Source organism: Mercenaria mercenaria, chromosome 17, assembly GCF_021730395.1.
Source record: "Mercenaria mercenaria strain notata chromosome 17, MADL_Memer_1, whole genome shotgun sequence".
Taxonomy (NCBI): Eukaryota; Metazoa; Mollusca; class Bivalvia; order Venerida; family Veneridae; genus Mercenaria; species Mercenaria mercenaria.
In genome coordinates this window covers 11,142,284-11,168,941 of record NC_069377.1, presented here as the reverse complement: position 1 = coordinate 11,168,941, position 26,658 = coordinate 11,142,284, and the positions used below count along the sequence as shown (strand labels likewise).

At 36.0% G+C, this 26,658-nt stretch overlaps 1 protein-coding gene across 2 annotated transcripts; it reads right to left on the bottom strand.

The window, feature by feature from the left end:
• Positions 1 to 4,199: 4,199 nt before the first annotated feature.
• Positions 4,200 to 26,590, bottom strand: LOC123536664 (tetraspanin-6-like). Of its 2 annotated transcripts, none has more exons than XM_053529025.1 (9): positions 26,207 to 26,590; positions 22,262 to 22,334; positions 19,591 to 19,806; positions 13,668 to 13,742; positions 12,517 to 12,618; positions 10,014 to 10,073; positions 9,214 to 9,360; positions 6,484 to 6,567; positions 4,200 to 4,920 (listed from the first exon to the last, which is right to left on the bottom strand). In XM_053529025.1, the coding sequence occupies exons 2-9, from the start codon at positions 22,322 to 22,324 to the stop codon at positions 4,852 to 4,854; spliced, it is 816 nt and encodes a 271-aa protein (XP_053385000.1). In that variant the 5' UTR covers positions 22,325 to 22,334; positions 26,207 to 26,590; the 3' UTR covers positions 4,200 to 4,851. The 2 variants fall into 2 exon arrangements, with proteins under 2 accessions (XP_053385000.1, XP_045175944.2); XM_045320009.2 differs by having other exon boundaries at positions 22,262 to 22,332; positions 26,204 to 26,589.
• Positions 26,591 to 26,658: the final 68 nt, after the last annotated feature.

Sequence of the window (26,658 nt, the reverse complement as noted above, 5' to 3'; positions counted from 1 at the left end):
AGTAACTAAGGAGTTTTTGCTGTTTTTTATACGCCTGTCTGAAAGAGGACGTATTATGGGAATGCCCTTTGTGGGCGGACGGTGTCCACAAACTATCCAAACCATTTTTTTTTTCATGTATGAAGGGATTTTGATGTAATTTGGCACAAATGTTCGCTATCATGAATAGATTGCATGACCAAGAACCAGGTCCCTAGGTCTAAGTTCAAGGTCACACTTAGAGGTCAAATGTCAATTCAAGAATGACTTTGTACGGAGCATTTCTTTCACATGCATGGAGGGATTTTGCTGACACTTGGCACAACTATTCACCATCATAATACATAGTGTCATGCCCAAGAAACACGTCCCTCGGTCAAAGTTCAAGGTCAGTCTTAGAGACCAAATGTCAGTTACAAGAATGACTTTCAAGAGCATTTCTTCTTCATGCATAGAGGGATTTTGATGTAAGTTGACACACGTGTTCACTACCATGAGATGGAATGTCAGGCGCAAAAAGGACGTCCCTACATCTAAGGTCATGGTCACACTTAGAGGCCAAAGGTCAAATTCAAGAACAATTGTCTGGGGCATTTCTTTCTCATGTATAGAGGAATTTTCATGTAACTTTGCAGAATATTTCACCACCATGAGACGAAGTGTCATGTGCAAAAACCAGGTCCCAAGGTCTAATCAAGGTTACACTTAGAGGTTAAAGGTCAGATACAGTAATGAGCATTTCTCCTTCATGCCTAAAGGAAAGCTAATTACTTCAATGAACAGTACTGCCACAGGACACAGATTTTCTTTTTGTGAAGTTACATTTTTATTACTTCCCTTGAAACTTTAATCTGGTTGTTAGAATTGGACATGTCACTGTTTGTGGTTACTCTCTACCAAACTCAAAACCGAAATAAAGATAACTTAAGTATAAATTTTCAAATTTCACAAACGGGAGGAACGTTCCACACTTTGCATGAGTAAACTATACGCTTTTTTTAACAATACATGTGTTATTGAAAAGAAGAGATATTCCTCTCTTTTCAGCGGTTTTTATGGACACAAAATTTACATGAATTCTCAAGTTGCCTAGAAGATAGAACATTCCTCCCTTTTCGTTCACATAAGTAGATTAAACACTAAATTGTCGAAAGGGTGGAATATTCCTCCCCTGTTTAGTATACTAGTATTTAATGTAGACAGGATTGACATAGATTCTTGAGTATTGCAGAAGGGAGGAACGTTCCACCCATTTCATCCGCATACTCTACATTTTAAATAGCTAGTATTGTTGAAAGGGAGAAATAGTTCTCTTTTTCAAAAAAGTTGTGAAATAAATATTACGTATTCATGAATTTTCGACAAAGGGACGAATGTTCCACCATGTTCAGCGGTTTTTATGTAAACAGAACTTACACGGATTCTCGAGTTTTGCAATATAGAGAGAAACGTTACTGCCTTTCCATTTGTGTATATACTATAATTTTGATAAACATGTATTGTTGAAAGGGAGAAATATTTTCGACAAAGGGAGGAACGTTCCACCCTTTTCATTAGTACTCTTTATTTGTAAAAAAAAAAACTTTCAGTGTTTTTTTTTTTTGTCTGTTTTTTTTTTTTTGTATTTAAAAAAATGACATGAATGTGTAGGGAGGAACGTTCCACCCTTGTCAAAACTATACAGTTTTATTTGTAAAGAAACCTTGATGTTTAAAGAGAGGACTATTCCAAAATAATTGTGGAATAAAAATAACGTAGGCATGAATTTTTGGGAAAGGGAGGAGCGTTCCACCCTTTTTATTTGTATACAGTATACTTCAATAACGTTTATTGTTGAAAGGGAGTAATATCCCTCCCCACCGAAAAAGTTGTGAAAAAAATAACGTTGGCATCAACTTTAAATTTTCAAGAAAGGGAGGAAGGTCCCACACTTTTCAGCGAATTTTATGTATAGTTTACATAATTAACATGGAGTCTTGAGTCTTGCAGAAGGGAGGAACGTTCCACCCTTTACATTGGTGAATACTTTCTCTTTTTTTAAAAAAAAACGTGTATCGTTGAAAGGGAGGAATATTCTTCCCGTCAAAAAATGTGAAATAAAAAAACACATTTATTTCAATTGTGTTTAATCATGTCAAACTTATTTTTAACCTTTTCCAACCTTTTCATTTAGACTATAAACCTTGAATTGTAAAGACGACGTGTGAAATAGTTGCGGAATGAAAATACAGTGTAACGTAGGCAAGAATTTGCAATTTTCGCAAAAGGGAGGAACGTTCCACCCTTACCATTATTAAACTATAGACTTTATTTGTTACAAAACGTGTATTGTTGAAAGGGAAGAATATTCATCCCTTTCAGTGTTTAGTATGTTGACAGAATTCACAAGAATTCTTTAGTTTTGCTGAAGGGAGGAACGTTCCACCCTTTTCATTGGTATACATTTTAAGAAAAATTGTGTTGTTGAAAGGGAGGAATATTCCACCTTCTAAATTAGTTACGTAGGCATGAATTTTCAAGAAAGGGAGGAACATTTCACCCTTTTATTAGTTTACTGTTTTAGTTAAACATGTCAACTTATTGACAGTGTTTTTTATGGAAACAAATTTGACATGAATTTGTTTGTGAAATGGAGGAATGTTCCGCCGTTTTCATTACAGGCAGACTTCGTAAAATCATGCATTGTTAAAAGGGAAGAATATTCCTCCCTTTTAATGTAAAACAGAATCGACATGAATTCTCAAATTTTACAGAAGGGAGGAACGTTCCACTCATTTCATTTAATATAATAGATTATACACAGTATTTGTAAAAAAAAATCATGCTGTCGAAAGGGAGGAATATTCCTCCCTTTAAAATAGTTTGTAAAATAAAAAAATACAAAGGTAAGAGAAAATTATCTTGATTATTTCTTAGACACTCACAGACCAGAGTGACTTTTAGAGTAGTATGAAAATTACACCCCAAAGTGAGGTGTAAAAAGAACTTGATGGAAAAGTATTGAATTATATTGGATGCTGTTATATATACTATCAAAGGGGCACCGTTAATAAAGTTAACACAAAGAACGGTGTTCTTGGACAAAACACAATTTACAAGAGAACCGTTTACAGACTTACATAATATTTAAAGAACCGTTAAATAATTTCATTTATGGTAATGATATATCGAGATCTTCGAGACAGTATGTTACAGGCTGGACGTGTGTTCTTTATGTTCATGATTTCAAAATTACTTACATAACTGACTTATAAATAAAAGAAAAAACATACATTGGAAAACTATGGTGGCATATTTCTGCCAACCACATATCCACTAATTTATGTAGACAGTTTTAAAATGGTACATATCCAGTTATTATCTGGCAAGTGGCAAAATTGCGTGTTATCCAGATAATTATGTTAACAGGACAAAACTGCCTGTTAGTGCCCACTTCTGCCATCCACATATTCATATAAATAAATGGTTATTGTGAAAGTTTCCTTGATATCCAGTAAATATTCGTACCCAAGTTGAAGACTAAAAACGGTGAGACTTTTCGTTCCCTCTACGGAATGAATGCGTGTATGTCCATTTATGTAATTTCATTCATTCCGTAATGATAGGGGACGATTACGGGATATTGCCAATCATAACTGATTAAGTGAAAAAATCAAGATACACAGTTAACGTAAGTGAATATGCGGATGGCAGTCATGGGCACCAACAGGCAGTTTTCTTCTGTTAAGATACTTATGTGGATAACACACAGTTTCGCCACTTGTCAGATAATAACTGAATAAGTGACATTTTCATGAAATATTTCGAGGAAAATAAGTGGATATGTGGTTGGCAGAAATATGCCACATAGAAAAACAACAGCAGAACCATGTTTAACATATCTCAACAAAACGAATCGGTTACACGCCGTCTTTTGCAAGCGTTTACCTCGTGGTATATTTTCGATAAGTTAAAACATGTCTGCTATATATTATTTCTTAAGTAATAAACATTTAATTAATGTCTATTTTGTATTGTAAATATACATGTGCTTCTATAATGGTCTGGTAATGTTTTTTCAAGTAAAATCAGCGGGCGTTTTAATGCCATTTAAGCATCATTTTGTGACATTTTTCAGTTTTTATGTATGTTCTTTGAGATTTATTTAAGGGACAAAAAATGCCGATTACTTCTATAAAATTTTGTAATTACCTCTTTGATATAGAACATTTAAAACAGCGGACTATTTCTTTTGATTTTAATTTAATTTCTACTTTTACATTCACTGTTGATAAAATACGAAGATATTTAAACGGCATTTTTGAAAACAGTGTATAGCGTCGGAATTCATTTATTTTAACATATCTTTGTTGCTTCCAGAGATAGGCAAAGGGATGTAAAATAACTTTATTAACTTGGATTTCTAACGAATTTTGACAAAAAAAAGAGACTTGAAACTGAAAATAACTGACAAATTTGATGTAATAGTTCATATGCTCATAGTATTGATTCCGCAAAAATGTTTACTGGATTTATACTTATGGTAAAATAACGCTATCTTGGTCGGGCAACCAGAATAGGAAAATCAGATCATAAAAATATTCCCAGAGAAAATCAAACACGTCTATAACGAACGCAGTAAACTCGCACATTTGCTTAAGTTTTGAAAAATCCATTGGTTACCCAAAATCTGAAAGTAGAAAAGTGTTAGTCGAACGAAAATGATGTGTGTGCTTTTACAATAGTAACGATGATTTCAAATAATAAATCTTTCGTAAAAGTAACAGCTGTCTCACGCGCATTTCAAAACACATTCATATCATTAAAACATGTATATACAGTTCACAATTTTGAAGTGTTCATATCTAATTATTCAAAGCGTCCGACGCCTTATCAATAGACACTGTTGCCATCATCTCTATCTCTTTTACAAATACAAATGGACATCACTATTCCAAGCAACTGAAAAAAAGAAATATATATATGTATATGAAACATTCAACAGAGACAAGAACTAACGATGAAAAGAAAACAAAATCAGATCATGCCAAAATAAACATTTGTTTTCCTCAAATGTATCTGATGTTACAAAGATTCTTATACAGGTAGGTATGTCTGTTTTATTTTTAACCGATACTGAAACAGCTAAAGTGTTGAATTTAAGATCATACTGGATAACTGCAAACGAAATCAAACTGTGGACAACCGCAAACGAAATCAAACTCAAAGTGGACAAATCAGAAGCAAAATAGGCAACTGTAATTGAAGTCACTGATCAGTCATTAACATTTACCCTACTAAATTTCTAAAATGGACACGTCTATCATTTAATCATTTAATATGGAAGTGCCACTTATTATTCAAAGTGGTGTTCACTGAGAATTTACTGACGGAATAGCGAAAAGTGCAGACCATTATCAGCCTGCACGGACGTGCAGATCAATCTTGGTCTGCACTGAACGCAAAGGCAAAATCACTTGTTGCCAGCTGGCATAAGGTTAAACAAAACAAATATGTCGCTAACATTCAATTTTTGTACAAAAAATAAGGTTTTGTACATTAAATACCTTCTACTTTGTATATGGCATGACGTGTTCTGTAAATATGGCATATTTATTAACAAGACAAAATGCACTGCAACTAGTCCTAGATCTGGATTTATAGTATAAGAAGTTTAATCTAGTTTGCTGTACATGAACTTCAAAGAAAATGGTTTATCAGAACTGAAACAAATCAAAAGGCATATAACACGCAAATTTTATTTTTTGAAAAATTAAAATTTACTACACAGTACCTACGCAAACATGAAATTAAACCTAAGCGTGTGTTCGTGCGCGCGCGTGGGAGCAGTACTGCATTTTATGTAATACAGTAAACGAACCACAATATGACTACACATGTACAAACACTGGTAGTATTTAAACAAAAAAAGTAGCACGACATTTTAAATGCAGCTATATCATGTATTAGTTTAACATTTAAAGTTAATACATAATGATGAAATATTTTATCGGACGAGGAGAACTGAATGTCTTAAAAGGCCCCTCCCGCCTCACTCTAAATATTACTGCTTTCAATTGTAATTTGGGGCATACGCGGCCAAGTGGTTACGGTCGCTGACTTCAAATCAATTCCCCCTCACCGATTTGGGTTCGAATCATCGCACTCTGGGTGTTGAATTCTTCATGTGAGGAAGCCATCCAGCAGTCTTACGGAAGGTCGGAGGTTCCAAACAGGTGACCGCCCGTGGTGAAATAATGTACGGAAGGGCACCTAGGGTCTTCCTGGAAAGTCGCCATATTTCCTAAATTGTGTGGATGCGACCGTAACAGTTAAACCTAGCAAAAAACATCTGTATGTTCTTGATGACTAAACGATTCTGTAAAAAATAACTTCAGTCGTTGGATAATCATAAATCAATTTAACTGGTATTATGGGCTGACAGAAATGACAATAACGCTATCAAGATTCTAGTTTTTCATGTGCTTGATGTATAAGAGAAATCTATATAATTGCAGAATATACCTGAAACATTGCGATGCCTACTGCAACTCCAATTATGACACCGATGTGTGATTTAATTTTGTCTTCCAAGCTACTATAGCATCCCTGAAAATTAAAAAAAAAAGAAACGGTAAAATATCTTCAAAAAATAAAATATAAACAACTTTGGACGTAAAAAGGGTATCAAAAATCTCAATCTTATGTAAACAAAAGGTATCAACATTTTAAATTTTTGGTTAATACTCTTCATTTTTTGGAGGAGGAGGAAAACGTGCATCCTAATCATGATTCTAACGGTATTGCTAAAAATTCTAGTAAATGTTTCAATTACAGAAGGTATAAGCAAGAATTTGCAGTTCACTCGATCTTGCTGTCGTACTATGCAACTTCAGGGGCATGAATCATAAATTACCTGTAGAAAAAAAGGAAATTTTATAATATTGCTAGGAAACAAAGAACCTGTCAATTATGTAACAAAAACCTGTTAGGTGGTGAATTTCCTTTTTTCTTCATTTGTACTTCCTTTAAAGGCGTACGCTAGAATTCCCTGTATATGAGATGGGCGAAAATTTTCCCAATAACAGAATTTCTTTAAACTTTGGATATTGAAGGACAATCATCTAAGAAACAAAAATATGCAATAAAAATCATAGGTCACCGGTATCGAAAAAGAGTTATCTGCCCATGAAAAAGGGCATTTTTGGGGGAAAATGCGGTTTTCAATGGCAGATAACTCTTTTTCGATACCGGTGACCTATGATTTTTATTGCATTTTTTTTGTTTCTTAAATGATTGTCCTTCAAATATCCAAAGTTTAAAGAAATTCTGTTATTGGGAAAATTTTCGCACCAAATTCTAGCATACGTCCTTAATAATGTTAGAAAAATATATAGACGAATATTACTTTAATCATCCTAATGCTATCAAGTATTTTTTAAAAAATGAACGGCTTTACTTAATTTGACTGTCTTTGTAAAGATATAAGGTTTAGTTTAAATAATTTGCAAGTTGTTGGGGTGACGGACCCGTAATCACACTTGGCAATATCCGAGTGAGTTTCTCATTGGGCGTCTCGCCACTCTCTGGATGTAGAAGTTGCTTACTGCTCACATGCATTTCCGTTAAAACCGGGGAGTGTTGTGATCGAATGTGGAGGGTGCGTAGTTTCGCCGATTGTTATTGCGGGTCCACTGCCTTAATAATATTTCTTATACTCCTCGTACGTTGTAAACCATAAAGAATTAACAAATAATCAAGACATTCGAGTGGTTTATCGTCTAGTTTACAACGGTTCAGAGTTCAAATGCGTATGGATTGAACCACGAGGGCGTTAGCCCGAGTGGTTAAATACTGAAGCATCTGAACGATGAACCGTGGTAAATTAGATGACAAATCACAAGAAGGCATTGATTGTTTTCATTCTGACATGCTCATTGACATATTGCAATAAATATCATGCTGGACTTCATTTACCTGAGGAGTGATGTATCGGACGTCATGCGGCAATTTGACGTCATAATTGACGTCATAATGCTCTTTAACCGGTCCGCGCGTCAACAGTTGTTTACCGCAGAATATACAAAACGTGATTTCCTTCTTTCTTTAACTGGAAATCAAATCGAGCCATGTTAGAATAATATTTATCCTGTCACTTGCAGTATTTTCGACACGATATCAGGGTGCCATATATCTTTCTTGATATACCGTCAGTTGACACGTGACCAGTGATATACGGTCAGTTGATCATGTGACCTTAAGATCGATATTGTTGTCATAAGAAATTTTACATTGAAACCATCACCATTGTGTTGGAAATGTCCGAACTAAGAAAATGAGTGGTCAAATAATTATTCAAAAACGTCGAAGTTATTGCGATTTTTAATTGTAACCACATTACTGTGTCGGTGATTACGTTATAATATACGTGACGTCATTACGAATATGACGTCATTAAAACGGTTGCCGCACACTTATTTTTGTAAAATAAATTGCCAAATATCGGAAAATGAAGTAATGACAAGATAAATAGAATAAAAGGTTAGTGCCTAAGATGGAGAAAGTTTATCTGGCTCGGCTCCGGATGTTATCAGGTTCACCTTCGGCTCACCCGATAACCTTCTCCACCTCGCCATATAAACTTTCTCATCTACGGCACTAACCTATTATTCTCTATATCTTGTTTAATATGCCATGTGTGTTGTATGAAATATGTTAATATCAGATGCCCATACCGGCACTGACTTCCAATAAACTATGAAACTTCTTACGTCAGTGCAGGTAAATAACTTTTTTTTTTTGCCCGTTTTTTACGAAATAAGTACCTAAAGGTTTTGGTCGAGAAATAGATTTGTTCGAAACATTAACATCTGATCATTTATAGTTACTTTTAAAGTTTATGTTCACTTAATACTTAATACAAGTCAGATTTTCACTGGTTGTGTTTTTACATTAAAATGCGTTGGTAACAATTATCAGTGTCTTGAAATACCTTTTATGCTTATTGAATTGATACGAGTAACAGAGTAGATGATTTGTCATGAGGACAGACGCCACACAGTCTGGCTTAGCAACACTGATTTAGAAATCGGAAATTGTCTCAAGACTTAATAAAGAAAACCTTTTTCCGCTAAAATGGTCTTTAATTATTAATAATTAATTAATTAATTAATCATCTGTCATATAATTCTTTGTAGAACAAATCACTGTCTCTCTACCTTTGGGAACATCCATCAGCAAATAGCACTACCATACCTTTGTTTGGACGTTGCTGTATGTCTTCCCTTGAGTGTCATTTTGGAACCACAAGGCCTCTATTTGACAAGCTGCTGCGTTTTCTGGTTTTGCATCCTCGGGGTCACTATTTGACAATTTACAACATGTTTTCGGAACGTGCTGAGTCTTAAAATAAATATGAAGTTAAAAATAATTATGGTAAACAACCACATGAAGTCATCCCATAACAAGAAATAAAACTTATCTTCTTTATCTATGTGGGGGAGTGGGGAGGAGAGGTGGGGTGGGGGTTATAGACGTTAGCGTCGAGTTTCAACAATATTTCAGTTGTTACAACTTCCCTAGCATAATTTACAATGCTACACACCCTGAGATCAAGCCCTCGCTCGTCCCACTGAAAAACACTAAAATTGGGATAAAAGTCCGGTGTATATTTGCTTTACACCTGGCACGCTAAAGAACCAAAGAAGCTTCTGGAATTAAAGTGTCATCTCTATCTAGTAGCACTTTCCTCCCACTAACATTACTATAACGGTCTTTGTAGGAATCGCCCATATGAATTACCGGTGGCGACTATAAATAAGCTTATACATAACAATAACGTATTCTGTCAAAATGTTACAGAGAACACCTCGTGTCGCGATCTCACTCGTATTTTGTGCTATACTATCTGAGCTAACAGGGCAGGCCTTTCAGAAAGCTAACGTTGTTATCCAGCGTTTTGTCAAGTGGACGGTGTTTGTCTTTATCGATTTAAAACATTTTCTCTAATACAATGTGGAGGAACAGGTAAATACAATTTCATGAAAGAAAATTACCAAGGATGTAAAGTTGACGTTCTTATAATCTTTTGGTCCACCTGAGCCGCAGCAATGCAACTGAAGAAAAACAACAAAGATATATGATTTAAACAAAAATGTCCTGAACTATATCTTAACAGCATAGCTGTTGAATTGGATCATTTGGTAAAAGAGTTTATGTCCAAAGATCACAATTATTTACAAACAAGAGAGTCATGATGACCCTATATCGCTCATCTGTTAAACTTAGCCTAGGAATCATCATGATACACATTCTTACCACGTTTCATGAAGATAGGGTCATAAATGTAGCCTCTAGAGTGTTCACAAGCTTTTCCTTTGATTTGAGTGGTGACCTAGTTTTTGACCCCACATGACCCAGATTCAAATTTGACATAGGGATCATCAAGATGAACAGTCTTACAAAGTGTCATGAAGACAGGTCATAAATATTGCTTCTAGAGGGTTAACACTTTTTTTTATTTGAGCGGGTGACCTAGTTTTTTTTTTGTTGTTGTTTTTTTTACCCACCATGACCTAGTTTCAAACTTCATCAAGATAAACATTCTGACCAAGTTTCAAGAAGACAGGATCATAAATGTGACCTCAGTTATGTAGTGTAAACAAGCTTTTCTTTTGATTTGACCGGGTGACCTAGTTTTTTATCCCATATAACTCAGTTTCCAACTTGGACTAGAAATCATCAAGATAAACTAAGTTTCATGGAGATATGGTCATAAATGTGGCCTCAAGGGTGTTAGCGAGATTTTCCTTTGATTTGACCGGGTGACCTAGTTTTTGTTCCCACATAAATCAGTTTCGAACTTGGCCTAGAGATCATCAAGATAAATATTCTGTGCAAGTTTGTGTCAAATCAAAGCATAAATGAAACCTCTATATGACAGAAATGGCAAAATTAGAAGTTTGCCCCTTTCAGGGGCAGTAACCAAAAACGGAATCTAGCCGATTTTCGAAAGGAACCGAGATCTTATTGTGATTAAAGTTGCGTGTAAGTGTGGTTAATATCGAATGTAAATTGTCACTTCTATCGTGTTCACAAGTTAAAAATTAATAAACTTTGGCTCTTTCAGGTGTCAATCAGGGGCCGTAACATAGGAACTTACGATTGGATTTGAGGGATTAATCATGGAATCAAAGATCTATCATTGTTAAATATAATATGCAAGTTTGTGTCAAATCAAGCCATAAATGAAGTCTCTATGTGGCTGCAAAAGCCAAAATAGCAAATTTTGCCCCTTTAAGGGGCAATAACTCTAGAACCCATCATTGAATCAAGCTACTTTTCGACAGGAACTGAGATATAGTGCCAATACAAGTTGTATGCAAGTTTGATATAATTCATTGCAAAATGTGGTCTCCATCGTGTTCACGCACCTACATAGTGTTGTAAATTTAGCAGTCTTATTAAAGCTGATTTATTAATTGATCTACTGATGAGAAACTTTGGCCTCTGCTACTTGAGTTGTCATTCACCAGTTACCCTCATAAATTGCTTGGGACTGGAGTGTGTATCACTTTGTATCATTTTATCTGGGTATGTTGTCATCATGTACCATCGTAAACATGTCTGGTTTGTTAGAGTTAGAGGTGGCTCCGTATTGGGATGGTACCATCAGTCAACGGTTATCCTCATAAACATTAGGGTTATTCTTTGTCTTTCATTACTATGATACACTCCAAATATGGGAGGGTACATGCTTTTGTATATAAACCTAGGTCAGAGCTTGGGAGGGGAATTCTTTACTTTTGGCTCGGACTTTGAAAATACAAATCATAGGATCTAGAAACAAGAAATGTTATATTTCACAATTATAATGAAATAAGTGACTTTAGACCAGAGGAATGAGAGAATTATAATTTTGATGACTTTATTTCCATCACTTAGACAAACTCTCATAATAAACTAACATTGAAAATTAGAATTGAAGTGTTATTTTATCTATGGAGTATAAACCCTCACCCCGAATCTACGTTTTTCAACAATAGCAAGTTTTGGCCCTTTTAGTGTCCATAACTTTGGAACACATGATGGGATCTGGCCAGTTTTCGAAAGAAACCGAGATATTATGCCAATACAAATTGTGTGTAAGTTTGATTTAAATCCATTGCAAAATGTGTTCTCTATCGTGTTCACAAGAAATTGTGAACGGACGACGAACGGACAGACGACGAAGGGCGATCACAAAAGGCTCACCTAGTCAATACGTGACAGGTGAGCTAAAAACAAGAAAGGTATTTTAGTGTAACCTTAGATATCAGTTAGGACAATAAGGGAGATATTCATCCAATAAATCATGATAATTTAAACAATGGATTCTCTGCTACGTTAATCAGTAGTCAAGCTTCTGGCAAATGTATGTGAAAATAGGAATCAACAAAAAATGGGCATATTTCAAGTTCACAACAGATGTGGCAGTCACATGCTAAGCAAAGAGTTAGAGCCTATAAGAGAAATTATAATAATGCAACTGTTGGATAAATTGAAAATATCAAAACTCACCCATGTCTGCATGTAATCCCAGGCTTTTGCTAGAAGATGTCCTTTACCAGGTTCGTATTTCTTAAATGAGTCCGATAGCACATCTGGTAAATTATCGTCAATCTACAGTATCAGTGATTAATAATTTACTACGGCAAATCACGTAACAATACTGGTCTGAAATCTTGGTATCAAACTATTCGCGGAAATATGGACCAAAATTGAATAATTATTGGAAAATATTATATCGAATGAGATTTATTAGTTTGAATAAAATCAGTTTATTTTCTCCGTGTAACGTCCATTCCTAAAACTGTATAATTTTATAAAGATCTGTTCAATAAGGAAGCTCTGGTGGGACAACTGACTTCCGTACTTCCCACTTTTGACTTCTAACTTTTGCACTTCTCACTTCCAACTTCTTGACTTCTACTTCCTACTTCTAACTTCTGACTTTTAACTTCCACATTTCTGACTTCCAACTTTCAGACCTTCGACTTCTGATTTCCAACTTCCACACTTCTTACTTCCGGCTTCTTGACTTCGTACTTCCTTCTTCAAACTTCCGCACTTCTGACTTCTAACTTCCGCACTTTTGACTTCTAACTTCCGCACTTCTGATTTCCAACTTCCTGACTTTTGACTTCTGATTTCCAACTTCCAAACTTCTTACTTCCGACTTCTTGACTTCTTACTTCCCTCTTCTAAGTTCCGCACTTCTGACTTCTAACTTCCTGACTTCCAACTTCCAGCTTCAAAATTTCTGACTTTCAACTTTCCCTCTTTGCAAGTCGGAAGTAAGAAGTGTGGAAATTTGAAATCAGAAGTCAAATATCAGGAAGTTGGAAGTCAGAAGTTCGGAAGTTAGAAGTCAAAGGTGCGAAAGTTAGAAGAAGGAAGTAAGAAGTCGGAAGTAAGAAGTGTGGAAGTTGGAAATCAGAAGTCGAAAGTCGGGAAGTTGGAAGTCGGAAGTGCGGAAGTTAGAAGTCATAAGTGCGGAACTTAGAAGTAGGAAGTAGGAAGTCAAGCAGTTGGAAATGAGAAGTGCAAAAATAAGAAGTCAGAAGTGGGAAGTACGGAGATCAATTGTCTCTCCAGGGCTTCCATAGTTCAAAGATGTGTTTGATAGAGAACGGACTTGTAATCAAATATATTATACAAGATGTCCATACCTTGCCCTTGAATACTGCTGCTGTAATACCACCGGCGAATTCTCCAATGAATATAATGACCAGGAATGCAATGTACTGGAAATAAACGTAAATCAGGTCTAAATCTATTTCCTGTAGGTATAAAAATCATGATGGTTTGTGTTTAAGACAAGTAGTTCTTACCACATGTTTGACATCGTTGGTGCGAAATAAAGCCATTTAATAATTTTGGTGTTACCGTAGTATAGTAAAGCTTCGACGTTGACGTCAACGTCCTGTGAAGACGTTGGTCGAATAAACTTGCATGGTCTTAAATGGATAAATAAAGAAGAAACAAACTTTGATGTTTCAACATGAAAAAATCACACGTAATAAAAAGAATGTTACATTTTTGCCTTTCAACAACTATCAAAAAGTGCTTTGATATGGCTGTTTCAGAGGCTCCGAAATCAATTCACTCAAAATGTTGCATTATATAAATTCTTTATAACATATATGTGGTTAAAACTTAAACTGACTGTTATAAATATAATTATGCGGATCTTTAAAATACGAGACAGTGGCTATATTCTTTTTAGAAAGAAATATATATAGTTGCAAAGTGCATATCGTCTTTTGAATTTTTAGCAAGCAGTAAAATATAGATCATTTATATACTCTAGCTTCTTTTCTAATTGTGTAAATTTCTCTCATGAAATTGTTATGACTTTCCTTTCTTCTCTCTCTCTACCTTTCTTTCTTTTTCCCTTTATATTGAAGCATGCAGTAAGAATTACCAATACCACAATACAATACAATATTTCCTTATTTCGTCAAGGATACATGTCAGTAACTGCAGGCTATATAATAGATATAACAGACTGAACACCTATAATACTCTTTAGTAACCACCAGCTCTCTGTATCAAAGACAGCTTTGTAGGACCACATTTGTAACAGATCGCATTTGTAACAGATTTCGTACGTATGCGATCGCATTCGTAACAGGTAAAATGTGTTACGAATGTGTTTGTCCAACATGGGGGTTGACATGAGAAGCACATATGTATCATGTTGAGTTTTATACTGCAAATGTTCAATGAGTTGGTTGTCATCGCAACATCATTAAATGACTGCCATAAGCACATCACAAGTTAGCGTCGTCGTCGTCGAGGTCAATGACATCATAAAATTATTTGAGCCGCATCATGAGAAAATGGGCCTTCGGGAATCTTCGAGGCTTTGCAACCAGTGTGGGCCCAGATCAGCCTGCGCATCCGCGCAGTCTGATCATGGCCCACACCGTTCGCTGTTATTTCAAAGAAGGCTTATTCTACCTGAATATGAAATTTTCTGACTCTAATTCAGATGCATAAATGCACAGGTCAGCCTAAATATAGACTTTCCGGAAATTCACGAAAATATCCGAATGCCAATTTTTCCGTGACGTGGCTCAATTTTTATAATCATTTCTGCATCCACTGCCACTACCACTTTAATATGATTACAACTTCAGCTACTTCTACTGTTACCTCGACTTGCTGAAATGTAGACCCACATGCTCAGGTCACTGGTTCGAACCCGGTGGCGACATACATTTGTAGCTATCTTTCGTCATCCAGAGCTGTTTCAAGCTGGTTGACAAACAGGCAGCTGCTATGTAACGGGACAAATTATATACGACTTGTCATGGACGAGTCGTTAGCCTTAAGTCTAGGAGGGCCCGACCTTGTGCTGCGAGCTAATGTCTACGGGATTTTAAGAAAATGCACCTTATTTTCTAATTACCCTCATCCCACTGAGTCCGTCTGTGAGGTACATGTAATAGGCCTTCTTTTATTATAATCCCGCCGTGAAATAGCGGAGTCTGTGCGTTCGTGCAGTTATATATATAAGTTCATGTCCTTGGTATAACTTGCCAGATAGTCAGATTTTCAAATTATTTGGTACAAATGATCAGCATGGATAGAAGGTGTGTTAAGATCATGACCCTTGTTGCTACATGTATATATCCAAGATCAAGTTCACAGCTTTGAACTTAGATTTGTTATGTTATTTTGTTGTAATATATATGTTTGTGCCCGGATCATAACCCGCTTTAGTCAGATTTCCAAATGCTTTGGTACAAATAACCACCATTTATTGACAATCTGTAGTGATCACATTACACCTATTACTGCAAATTTTGGGATCCTGTAGAATGGTTTTGATGAATATTATGTTTGTTTATTGGATTCAGAGCGCCTGTTTTCAACAGTATTTAGGTAATACAGTTTCGGGCAGTTAATCTTACCATTGATCCTAGAACGGACCAGTCCAAGATGATGATGATCATTATTATTATGATGATGATGATAATAATGATAAAATGTCAGTAATATCAAAATCTGTACAACAATATCTTTATGTTAGTAACCGACAACGTCCCAGCTTGAAACAGCACTGAGTGGCGAAAATAGCAACAGATACGAATATATATAGTGTTCACCCGGCCTCGAACGTGTGTCCCTCGAGACTCTAGTCGATGGTAAGTTCCTTCCCATTAATTTCAATTGAAATTATACCCTGGCTAATATACGAGTTTACACTTATATGTTCGTTTACGGGTCTGGTAAAACGCACCGATACACGTAAGGTATTAACTGGGTGGATGAGAGACACAATATCTCTGGAAATTCCGGGCCTGACTAGGAATTCAACCCGCTCCTCCGGTTTCGTAATCTGCAAAACTATCCACTGCACCAGCCTCACCGATGGAGTTACTCGTGCCGCTCCTATAGAGATACAAAATAAGAGTGTTTCCATACGAATGCAGACACCAGGCCTGGCAAGAAAACTCTCATAGTAAATATAATCCAATAAAGTTCACGTCAGGGTTTTAAGTTGGACATATTTCATTTGTCGTCAGTTTAAGTATTTTTATGTTTAAAGCAATGTGAATTGACAAAGATAAACAAAACGAAAACGAAAAACCTATCTTGCAGCGAACCCGCGGACACCGACGACATCAGGATCAGAACAATATAGCCATTAGCAGTCCTCGAATAGTCAAGCTAGTCACTATCTTTAAGTATACATAGATGTATACCCAATGTTCAGCTTTAACAAGACTTTCTATGTTAGTTGAGACTGCCTTGATCTTGATTTTCGAGTGCACTTTATTTGTTGTTGAAGCGATACAACCAGCGAATTGCCGGTTATAAAAGTTGAACAGGGATTGCATGCGGTGTATCTTCCCCTTTAATCATACATATTCATATACATGTATTCATTTGGGAAATTTATAAGTGACATGTACATGAAGTACTATGAACAGACCAGTCATGATAATAACCGTTCGGTATTTTTGCCAAGTTTAATTGCCAGATAACCGGAGCCCAGTTGTTCGAAACTTTAACAGACTGTTAAACTAATCGCCCATTAAATTTTGATTCAAAATACTAGTATTGGTAGGAAACACTAGTACGATGTTTTAATTTTGCCGTAAAGACGTTTTAGTGTTCATAATCCTTAAGTCATACATTTGTTTTTCTAAGTTTTCTAAAATGTTTAAATATTACTTTAAAAGTTAATCGACTGTTAGCTTAATCAACTGTTAAAGTTTCGAACAACTGGACCCAGTACCAAGATATTAACCTAACCGGAATTATCCCTTTAATCAACAAGAGGGCCGTCACATGAGTAATACTACACTATACATGTTATTAAATGTGCGATTTGGCCATTTTAGGGGTCATAATTATTAAGACAAATAACGTGATATGGCTACTCTTCGAGGAAAAATAATATATAATTTCTATGATATATAATTTCTATGCAAGCCTGGTCAAAATCAAATCATAAATGTGATCTCTGTCATGTTCACAATGCTAAAATCAGCAAATTTTGTCATTTAAGGGGCTATAACTCCAGCACAAATGTTGCTATATAGCTGGTTTTCGTAAGGAACCGAGATGTTATAGATATATAACTTCTATACAAGTTTGGTCAAAATGAAATAATAAATATGGCCTCTATTGTGTTCACAAGACTAAAATAAGCAAATTTTGCCATTTCAGCCATAACTTTGAGATAAGTGGCGCGATATGGCTGTTTTAAAAGGAAGTGAGATCCTATATAAGTTTAATGAAAATCAAATAATAAATGTAGTCTCCATTGTGTTCACAAGCTGCATTTTTTACCAATTCAGGAGCCGTAACTCGAAGTCAAATAAATGGTGCAATACGGTTGTCTTTGAAAGGAACCGAGATCTTATAGATATATAAGTTGTATGCATACTGAGTCAAAATAACAAAAATATGTGGTCTTAATCGGGTTCACAAGGCTAAAATCAGTAATTATTGCCATTCCAGGGGCCATAACTCCTATACGAATAAGGTGATATGGCTGGTTTTCGAAAGGAACCGAGATATAGATCTATAATAAGTTCTGTGCAAGTTTTGTCAAAATCAAATGATAAATGTTGTCTCTGTCATATTCGCAAGAAAAATGTGAACGGACGGATGATCGCAATAGCTTACTTTGTCACTTCGTACAAGTAAGCTAAAACATGTTACGTATGTGTTTCAGATGTAAAAATGCACTTTTTTGTTCATTTTTCCGATTGAAAATGACATGTGACAAATGTGATCAGATGTCACATCAAAAATCGGCATCGATCACATTCGTCACAAAAATTGTTACATATGTGCTTGATTTCTGTTACGTATGCGATCTCATTTGTAACACGTGTTACATATGCGATCGCATTTGTAACACCTGTTACAAATGCGATCTGTTACGAATGTGGTCCTACTTCGGTCGAGTTTTTGAGTTTCCGCGCGCGTTCGGAAATACCACGGACACGAGCAATAATGAAATTTTATAAAAATCACCAACTTTTAAACGTCCAGGGAAGCAAGAAGACATTAAAATAATTTCAAAATAAAAACATATATAAAAAATTTATTGTCTGTAGAATACTTCAATAGGATAATAAATATTCTCAAATTATGAATGAAGTGGCTACAGGGGAAAGAATAAGATACGTATCGCAGGTTTTTTCTTATTTTATTCAGTAAGTATATGCTGTAAATTGAGACTGATAGTGGTGTTTTTTAATCGCCAAGGGAAGCATTAATTCTTCTTTTCAGATATATATTTTTTATATCTTTGTAAAGAGAAAAGAATCACGAACACTTCAATAGGATAATAAATAGTGTGTGTTCATTCTAATAAAAACAATAGTTGTTCAAACTTTTTTCCTTCTTCGTTTCTATTAGAAAATATCAACCTGATATAAATCGATATCGCCCAGCCAGGTGATTTCAAGGGGGATAATTCTACCGATAAGGTGGCAAATTTTACCGAATTGTTGATCATTCCAAATTGACTGAATAAAGTTGATAAAATGCTCGACAGAGCCTCGCTTTTCAACTCCTTTAATAAATTCAACACGAAAAGACAACCATGTAAAATCCTCTCTAATATATATTACTTAAATTGCATGTTATAATGTCCTGAAGACAAATACGAAATATACACACCTTTACCCTAAGCTTTATTGTAGGGTTGGACATAACGGGCGCGTGGGGGCGTAAGGGACAGAAGAGAGAATTACTATTCATCAAATTCAGCGCCAGAATTCAAACATTATGCTCAACGGCCTAAATTTGATACGTGTCATTAAGACAAATTGTAGTGGCCTCCGCTATCGAGGTGTCACGGCCGTTGATTTTAAACCACTTACCTCTACCGCTGTGGGTTCGAAATGTCGTCTGAAGTTTCAAATTCTTTCACGTAAGTAAGCTTTTCAACTAGCTTACGGAAGATCGATGATTCTAACTCCTACCGCCCCCAACCCCCGTACCCGGAATAAATTACTGATTTGTACGGTACCTGTAGTCTTTATACACCGTCAAAAGCTAGAAAGTCAACTGTGTTGTCATGACTTAAAACCCACGGAAACAAATATAAAACCAACTTACTCCAACAATGAAGAATTTGGTTTTGCTAGCACAACAAGCTGCCAGGAATCCAAACGCACTGACAATGAGAACAAAACTGCCAAAACCTATGAGAACATATGCCGCTGTGGAAAGGGACTTGTCATCGGAGTCGAACTCGACCAAGTTCTGCATGTTCACAACATTTTTGTCCACCCTGACCCATATCCCAACTGCAAGCACAGCTATACCTGAAAGCTTTGAGAGTAAAAAACAACAACAATAAAATTAGGATGGCATAATATTGTTAGAAAGCAAAAACAAACATATCAGTATTTTCCAGTTTACATTATTAAATTTGAAGAAGTGAATTTTAATTTATAAATCCAGAGGTTCGATTTAAAACCATTCAAAATGTTTACAACATGATGCACTGTTGACGAATACTTCCTTAAGTATATTAATAATTTTTACTATAGCTTCTTGTTTCAGACTAGAACTGATATGTTATCAGGAATAACGCTACTGGACAAGGGGTCACACTACCGCACAGGGCGTGGTTAAGACCTGATTTATTATGCGGAGTCACGATAGTGCACACGTTGTGGTTCAGAACTTAAAAATTATCAGGAGTCACGACAAAATGAACACGTCGTGGATAAGTTCTGGAAGATTTTGAAGAGTCACTATAGAGAAAACGTCGTGGTTCAGGCCTGATATATTATGTGGAGTCAAGACAGTAAACACGTCGTAGTTCAGATCTGATATATTATTAGGAGTCACGACAGTGAACACGTACGTCGTGATTCGGAACTGATAAATTATGAGGAGTTACGATAGTAAACACGTCGTAGTTCAGATCTGATATATTATTAGGAGCACGTACGTCGTGATTCGGAACTGATAAATTATGAGGAGTTACGATAGTAAACACGTCGTAGTTCAGATCTGATATATTATGAGGAGTCACGACAGTGATCACGTCGTGGGTCAGACCTGATAAATTATGAGGAGTAACGACAGTGAACACGTACGTCGTGATTCGGAACTGATAAATTATGAGGAGTTACGATAGTAAACACGTCGTGGTTAAGAACTGATATATTATGAGGAGTCACGACAGTGATCACGTCGTGGGTCAGACCTGATAAATTATGAGGAGTAACGACAGTGAACACGTACGTCGTGATTCAGAACTGATAAATTATGAGGAGTTACGATAGTAAACACGTCGTGATTAAGAACTGATATATCATGGGGAGTCACTACAGTGAACACGTCATGGTTCAGACCTGAGAGATTATGAGGAGTAACGACAGTGAACACGACGTAGTTCAGACTTAATAGATAACGAGGTTTCACAATAGTGAACATGGCATGGGTTATATTAGTCCTGGTTGATTCTGAAGTACCACGATAGTGCACACGACATGGTTCTGACCTGACAGATTTTGATGATTAACGATACTGAACACGTCGTGGGTCAGACCTGATAGATTATGAGGAGTCACGATAGTGAACACCTCGTGGTTCAGACCTGATAGATTATGAGTAGTCACGTTTTAAACCTGATAGATTATTAGGAGTCACGATAGTGCACACGACGTGGTTCAGATCTGATAGGACTTGATAAATTATGAGAATTCACGATAGTGAACACGTCGTTGTTCAAACATGATAAATTATAAGGAGTCACAATAGTGAACACCTCGTGGTTCAGACCTGATAGATTATGAGGAGACACGATAGTCAACACCTCATGATATAGACCTGAGGAGTCACGATAGTGAACACCTCTTGGTTCTATCATGGTAGATTAGTGTGGAGTCACGATAGTGACCACCTCGTGGTTCAGAACTGATAGATTATGAGGAGTCAAGAGAGTGAACACCTCGTGGTTCATACCTGGTATATTATGAGGAGTCACGATAGTGAACCCGTCGTGGTTCAGACCTGGTAGATTATGAGGAGTCACGATAGTGAACACCTCGTGGTTCAAACCTGATAGATTATGAGGAGTCACGATAGTGAACACCTCGTGGTTCAGACCTGATAGATTATGAGGAGTCACGATAGTGAACCCGTCGTGGGTCAGACCTGATAGATTATGAGAAGTCACGATAGTGAACACTTCGTGGTTCAGACCTGATAGATTATGAGAAGTCACGATAGTGAACACCTCGTGGTTCAGACCTGATAGATTATGAGGAGTCACGATAGTGAACCCGTCGTGGGTCAGACCTGATAGATTATGAGGAGTCACGATAGTGAACCCGTCGTGGGCCAGACCTGATAGATTTAGAATTATCAGAATAGTGCAAGTGTCGCACTTCAGACCATAAAGATTTTGAAGAGTCACGACAGTCCCATAATTCTTTCATGTGAGGATGTTATTTCAGTTGGTGTATAGCGGGCCGACGGTTCTTTCAAGGTACCTTTCTATGCTTGAAACAATAACCAGGTAGACACATGGGTTTCTTCTCCACGAAAAGCAGTGAAGCAGCTACTCTTGTAGGACTTAGACTGCCCAGCGTATATTGATTTATCAATTTTGTATTGCCCCTTCACGAAAACTCTTCCTTATTGTTAGATTATTTGTACTATCTATCACTCTGTTATCTCTAATGAGGTACACATTGAAAATAGTTTTGGCTTGAGATAACAAAAATCGAATGATTTGTTATACATTTGCTGTCGTGTACATTGTACTTACCAAAAATATAATATTGAAAGTGATGAGTCCAAACTTGGCAAAGCATTCACCACAGCTTCCCATGGTTAAACCTAGAAAAAAAGAAAACCAGTGTTATATAAGATAAGACACATTTAAAGATACTCGCCCGCAGTTTGGGTGAATTTTTTTCAGCATTTCATTTCCACTAAGTTTCGCATTAAATGCATACGTGGCACTGAAAACTGACAAAGTTAGTGAAAATAAAAGATGAATATTGATAAAAATGCAAGAAAAATGTAAATTACCAGCATTATTTCAAAACTAATGCAACGTAAAATTTACTACCTTCTGTGCAACAGTTTTTGGTTAGTTTTAGAATATCTTGCGAAAATCTTATGTCAATAAGGTTGTACCACTAGTCACTTTCAGGGTACTCATTTTATGTAAAGACGTGTTTGTTTGTTTCAGCGCTTACCCTTGTCATGCTGGACACGATTGATTCTGCCTTTGCGGCCAGTGCAGATCATGATCAGCCTGCACATCCGTGCAGTCTGATCATGACCTGCACTGTTCACCATTCAGTCAGTATCCTTTTGGTATGCACCCTTTTAAACAGTTAATGGTAATGTTCAAATTGAAAAATGGCCAAGTTCATTATAGAAATTTAGCTGGGTAAGGGTTAAGCAGCTGGTAAAGTAGTATATTTTTCAAGAGTTTAAATACGTCTTTTTTTCTGAAAAAGAACAACTGCAGCAGATACTGGTCAAAATTCATATCTTAAGGATATTTAATTTTCCGCCAGCACCAATCGTTGGACAGCGATTTGATTTGAAAACATTTTTCTAACGCGAGTACGAACAAAAACAAACGACAACAATGGCTGTTTTATGTGTTTTTTATTTCACTTTCTCTAAGTGCTGGGTCGATAGGCGGCAATAATATTATCTTTTGAGAATAACCAATATCAAACGTGTCAAAATTCTTGGTCTGATTATAACATAAAACACGTTCTCTCTTTTGCTGTATTTTATTCATTTATTTATCAAAAGCTCCCATATAAGTTCTTTCGGGTAAAGTATTTTCCTTGGGTCCCTTTTCATTTAACTCCTTATCTACAATTACTCAGAAAAAAATAACAAAAGGAAAGAAAAGCAAACGGCAAAGTTTTTTTTTTTTTTTTTTGGAATATCAGCAAAAGCCATTTTACTACAGTTACTACTTGTGGCTAAAAAATTTCAACTACGAGCGAGCATAAGGCAACATTTAGCTTTTTTTTTAGAAAGCACCCATGTGATATGCGAGTCGACTTATTTAAAAATGATAGCTAATCAAACACAGCGGAAGTGCTCTTTACGGGTACGTAATTACGTTTGACGCCAAACGAAGAACTATGTGAATTACATCACAGGTGTTTGGAGCTTAATCAATAAAATATATATGCAGGTTAGGTCTCCTAAAGAGTATATTAAGTGGGTGGGATATGAAAATGCATATATTTATTGATAGAGCTTCAAGCGCCTGTGATGTCATGTTATACTTTTGCCATAATAACACATATATTTCTATCTTAAAAATACCTATACAATTTCGTCCTGATAATTTTCAGGTAAACTGAATGGCTGTCATTATCTTCGTAAGTGGAAAACCGGTAGGTCCAGCAAGAGTCAATAATTAACAACCAATAGTGTTAATGATTATAATGGTGACCTAGTTTATGGTCCCATATGACTCAATATCTGAAGGAACCATGATATCATCAATACCAACATACCCACTAAGGTTCATGAAAACCCATTAAAAATGAAGCATTGTGTACGCTAGGGAAATATATGTGGGTTATTTTTCTATGATTTGACCTGCTCATCTAGTACCGCAAAATCTTATCATACCCATAAAAAAAGCGGACAGAGTGCATCATTTGATGTCGATATTTCGGACCATTTCGGGGGAGCTTCCCCTTACCCCTGCTTGTCGAAGAGGGATTCCCCCTGACACACTCTCCCCCTATGTGTGTATAGAATTTAGAAGCCTCTAATACATAGAAAAAACGTAATGCTTATGCCGTACCAAGCGCTAAAAAATAATGTCTAGCTCAATTTAGATGTAGCTGACAATAATCAAAAGTTATCGTATACCTCATCTTTAACCAGTAAGAGACTTTTTTTCTAGAATGAGCACCGCGTATCAGCGCAGATTAGCGGATTATCAGAATTCGCATGGTTTTAAGAGTAGCTGATATCGTGAAGTAGCCGTCTCGATAATTTATCATGTGTTTAGGTTCCTGTCGGAATATATAATACACATATACAAACAAAAACGGCCTGAATTCATCAAGTTTCCAGAAAATGACGTAGTAAGACTTTGCATTTTTATGATAACGTATATGGCAAACTCGGAACAAAATCTAACAAGAACGCTTAAGGTTTAGGAGTATATCACCAAAACACAGAAATATTTTATAAACGAACAACATCGTTACCAATATTTTACCTGACCATTACATGTTCTGCCGTACTGTCCCGTACTGAAAATGTTCTGAAAAAGTTGTCCCCCTTTGAAAATGAATGCCATTTGTAAAGAAATAAAAATAAACAATCGCTGAAAACTGTGTTCCACCTAGTTATGTGAAATTTCAACACTCGCACGCTATTACAAATGCATCAAAACAAACATGTGTAAAAGTTCCTTGAAAATGGTGAGTTTTTAAAAGCGCTTGACTGTCTGAAAGTGGGGCATGTTTAAACAGTTCTTTTTTCGGAATTCAATGATTATATCAGTATACTGACACTTGTTTTGTAGAGTAATATAAGTAATATACACGCTATCATTACAAAAACAACAAAACAAGTGTCAGTATACTAAAATAAACATTGAATACCGAAAAAAAGACTTCCTAAATGGGACCCACTTCCGGGCAGTCAAACGCCTTCAAAAACTCACCATTTTCAAAGAACTGTTACACATGTTAGTTTTGATTCATTTGCAATCGCATGCGAGTGTTGAAATTTTACATAATTAAGTGGAACACAGTTTTCAGCAATTGTTTATTTTTATTTCTTTACAAATGGCATTCATTTTCAAAGGGGGACAACTTTTCCAGAATATTTTCAGTACGGGACAGTACGGCAGAACATGTAATGGTTAAGTAAAATATTGGTAACGATGTTATTCGTTTGTAAAACATTTCTGTGTTTTGGTGATATACTCCTAAACCTTAATATTGCCATGAATACTACATGTAGTATACGGCTTTGCGGTTAGACCATCGCGCTTTTCATTTCTGAACGCCATACCGCAAAAGTCGAAATCTCGAAACTATGAAATCGTCCGTCCTCCACCTCTGATTCATGTGGGCAAGTTGGCAGTTACTTGCGGTTTGTACTGGTACTGGATTTAGGAACACTGTTTAGGTTAACTGCATGCCCGCAGTTATTTAACTGGAATAGTTGAAAAACGGAGTTAAACCCAAAATAAACAATAAATAAATCGTTGGGTCTTCTACGGAAGCCCCGGAGGGACAATTGATATCCGTCAGTACTTCCCACTTCTGACTTCTAACTTTTGCACTTCTCACTTCCAACTTCTTGACTTCCTACTTCTTACATCTAACTTCTTAAAAGTGGGAAGTCAAAAGTGGGAAGTACGGAAGTCAATTGTCCAGGGCTTTCATAACTCTGGTCTTTATTTGATAGCTGAAGTTATCACTTAGATTTTAAACAAGACTAAAAAGGAGAATTTATACTAAAATCAACGGAAGTAGATTTATTTACGGCACACCAACACAGTACAGGCTATAGGCACCACAGGGACTAAACAGTTTACATTCAACTTTTACACCAGTCCAGGTACAGCAAAAATTAAGTGTAAAAACTCCACTATAGTCCCGCGTAAGCTCATGCGAGGGTAATACAATAATTCAAATCCTTTTTATCCATAATTATTCTAAAAACTAACAAAACCATAATTATAGAAAACACTTACCCTTTTCCTTATTTCTGATCTTCAAGTTAATTATCACTAGTTAGCGTCCAATATCCTCACAAAGTTTCAAACTTTTCGATGCAGTTGTATTATCAACTAGGTCAGATATGACTAGTCGAAACGCCCCCTTTGTTTACAGATTATGGTATCTATCACATACGGTGTTACATAGCCTTCGTATAATACTGGACATATATTCTTCATTAGACTTGCAAAACTTTTGGACTATTCCAAAAATAGAATTCAAGAATACTGTTCACCAAATATCAGTGGAAGCAATAAAATTAATTCAACATTCAAATATAACCAAAAAATCAACTAAAATAATATCAAATTCAGAATTTTGTATTTCGTAATTTATACATCGTTTAGGTATGACTAGTTATCACATACTCTCAGTCTGATAAACTGCTTATCAGCTTCATGGGTATACTTACATGACAGATAACACTGAC